The sequence below is a fragment of the Microtus oregoni genome, unplaced genomic scaffold, assembly GCF_018167655.1.
Source record: "Microtus oregoni isolate MIOR12 unplaced genomic scaffold, Mior012 000001F_ref0000356, whole genome shotgun sequence".
Classification (NCBI taxonomy): Eukaryota; Metazoa; Chordata; class Mammalia; order Rodentia; family Cricetidae; genus Microtus; species Microtus oregoni.
The window spans coordinates 94219827-94221483 of NW_024543060.1; the positions used below are offsets into that span (position 1 = coordinate 94219827).

A 1657-nucleotide genomic window follows, 5' to 3' on the forward strand; every position below is an offset into this window, starting at 1 on the left:
ACCTCACAATCATATGTTTTATCTACCTTCTACTCACTGGGGTATACTAAACACCGTGAAAACATGAGCTAGTTTAAGCAAACATAAACATAACATGTATTTTCAAGAAAGGAAAAATTAGTTTGAAATAATAAAAACACATATCTGAAATTCAGTGACCTGTCTTTACGTTAGTAGATTAGTTTTAGAACTAAGATTTAAGGAAAACTGAAGTACAGGGCAAGTTACCTAGTAAAGTGCCGTGAATAAATTTTTACTACAATTCTTACGAGATTTTTTTCTTAGAAGGAAAAAGAAAAGAAAATCTTACTAAAAACAAAACCCATTTCAATAAGCACCAAAACCAAGACATATTTGTAATTTGTTTGTGGTCCCTCAGTTCTCTGGTTGCCTCCAAATCTTCCTTATGGCATTTTTCATCTCTGCATTCCTTAATGTGTAGACAATGGGGTTCAGCATGGGGGTGATGACTGTGTAGAACACAGCCACAAGCTTGTCCACTGTGTAGGTAGAGGAAGGTCTCATGTAAATAAAAGTGCCAGGTCCAAAGAACAAGACGACCACTGTGATGTGGGCGGCACAGGTGGAGAGGGCCTTGCGCCTTCCCTCTGCAGAATGGTTCCGCAAGTTCACAAGGATGGTGATATAGGAGGACACCAAGATAAGGAAAGAGATAATAGAGATTAAACCACTGTTGGCCATCACGATAACCCCTTCCATAAAGGTGTCAGTGCAGGCAAGTTTAAATAATGGCTGGAGGTCACAGAAGTAGTGGTCAATTACATTGGGACCACAGAAGGGCAATGGAATGGTGATGAGGATCTGGATGGTGGAGTGAATGAGGCCCCCCAGCCAGGAGCCAGCTACCAGCATGTGACACACTTGATGACTCATGATGTTCATGTAATGGAGAGGTTTGCAGATGGCCACATAGCGATCATAGGCCATCACCACAAGCAGAATGACTTCAACAACTCCAAATAAATGGGAGAAAAATATCTGAGCCAGGCAGCCCTTCAGAGAGATGGTTTTAATCTTTACAAGTAAGTCAGTGATGAATTTAGGGACAATGGTAGAGGAGTAACAGATCTCCACCAGGGAGAAGGAGCTGAGGAAAAAGTACATAGGAGAATGCAGACTCTTACTGATGTTGACTGTCACAACAATGAGGCCATTGCCCAGCACTGTGGCCAGGTACACAGGAAGGAACAGTACAAAGCATACCTTCTGCACTTCTTGATCTTGGAAAAGGCCAGTGAAAATTAACTCAGTGACATTATTTTCATTGGCCATGGAGTCAGCTCAAGTGTGTTGGATATCAGATAGAATGAAGGCTAGAAAAAAAGCCAAAAATTTTTAGGACAAATTAATTATATTAAAAGCATTCTAGAAAGAACAAACTGTTTTACTATAAGTTAAAATGTAACTCAAAATAAGTCCTTCTAACTTTCAGCCCAGGTATCTTTCTAATTTATCACAAGGAATTCTGAAGTTAAGATTTCAAGATATATTATAAGTAGATAGATGATAGATGTATATACAGAAACATAGATCATGTGTTTGTATTATCTTCATTGCATTTAATAAGTCTTCCTTTTGAGTCATCTCTTTGATACTGTGCTGATTGGAATTCTTTATATCCTTTTTTTCCTCAGAG

The 1657-nt window shown here is 38.9% G+C and overlaps 1 protein-coding gene across 1 annotated transcript; it reads right to left on the reverse strand.

Moving 5' to 3' along the window:
* Positions 1-375: 375 nt before the first annotated feature.
* Positions 376-1293, reverse strand: LOC121461519 (olfactory receptor 142). The gene has a single exon (XM_041672614.1). The coding sequence runs from the start codon at positions 1291-1293 to the stop codon at positions 376-378; it is 918 nt and encodes a 305-aa protein (XP_041528548.1).
* Positions 1294-1657: the final 364 nt, after the last annotated feature.

Excerpts from the sequence above, each read along its gene's own strand:
- LOC121461519 (XM_041672614.1), bottom strand. The coding sequence starts at position 1,293 with ATGGCCAATGAAAATAATGTCACTGAGTTAATTTTCACTGGCCTTTTC.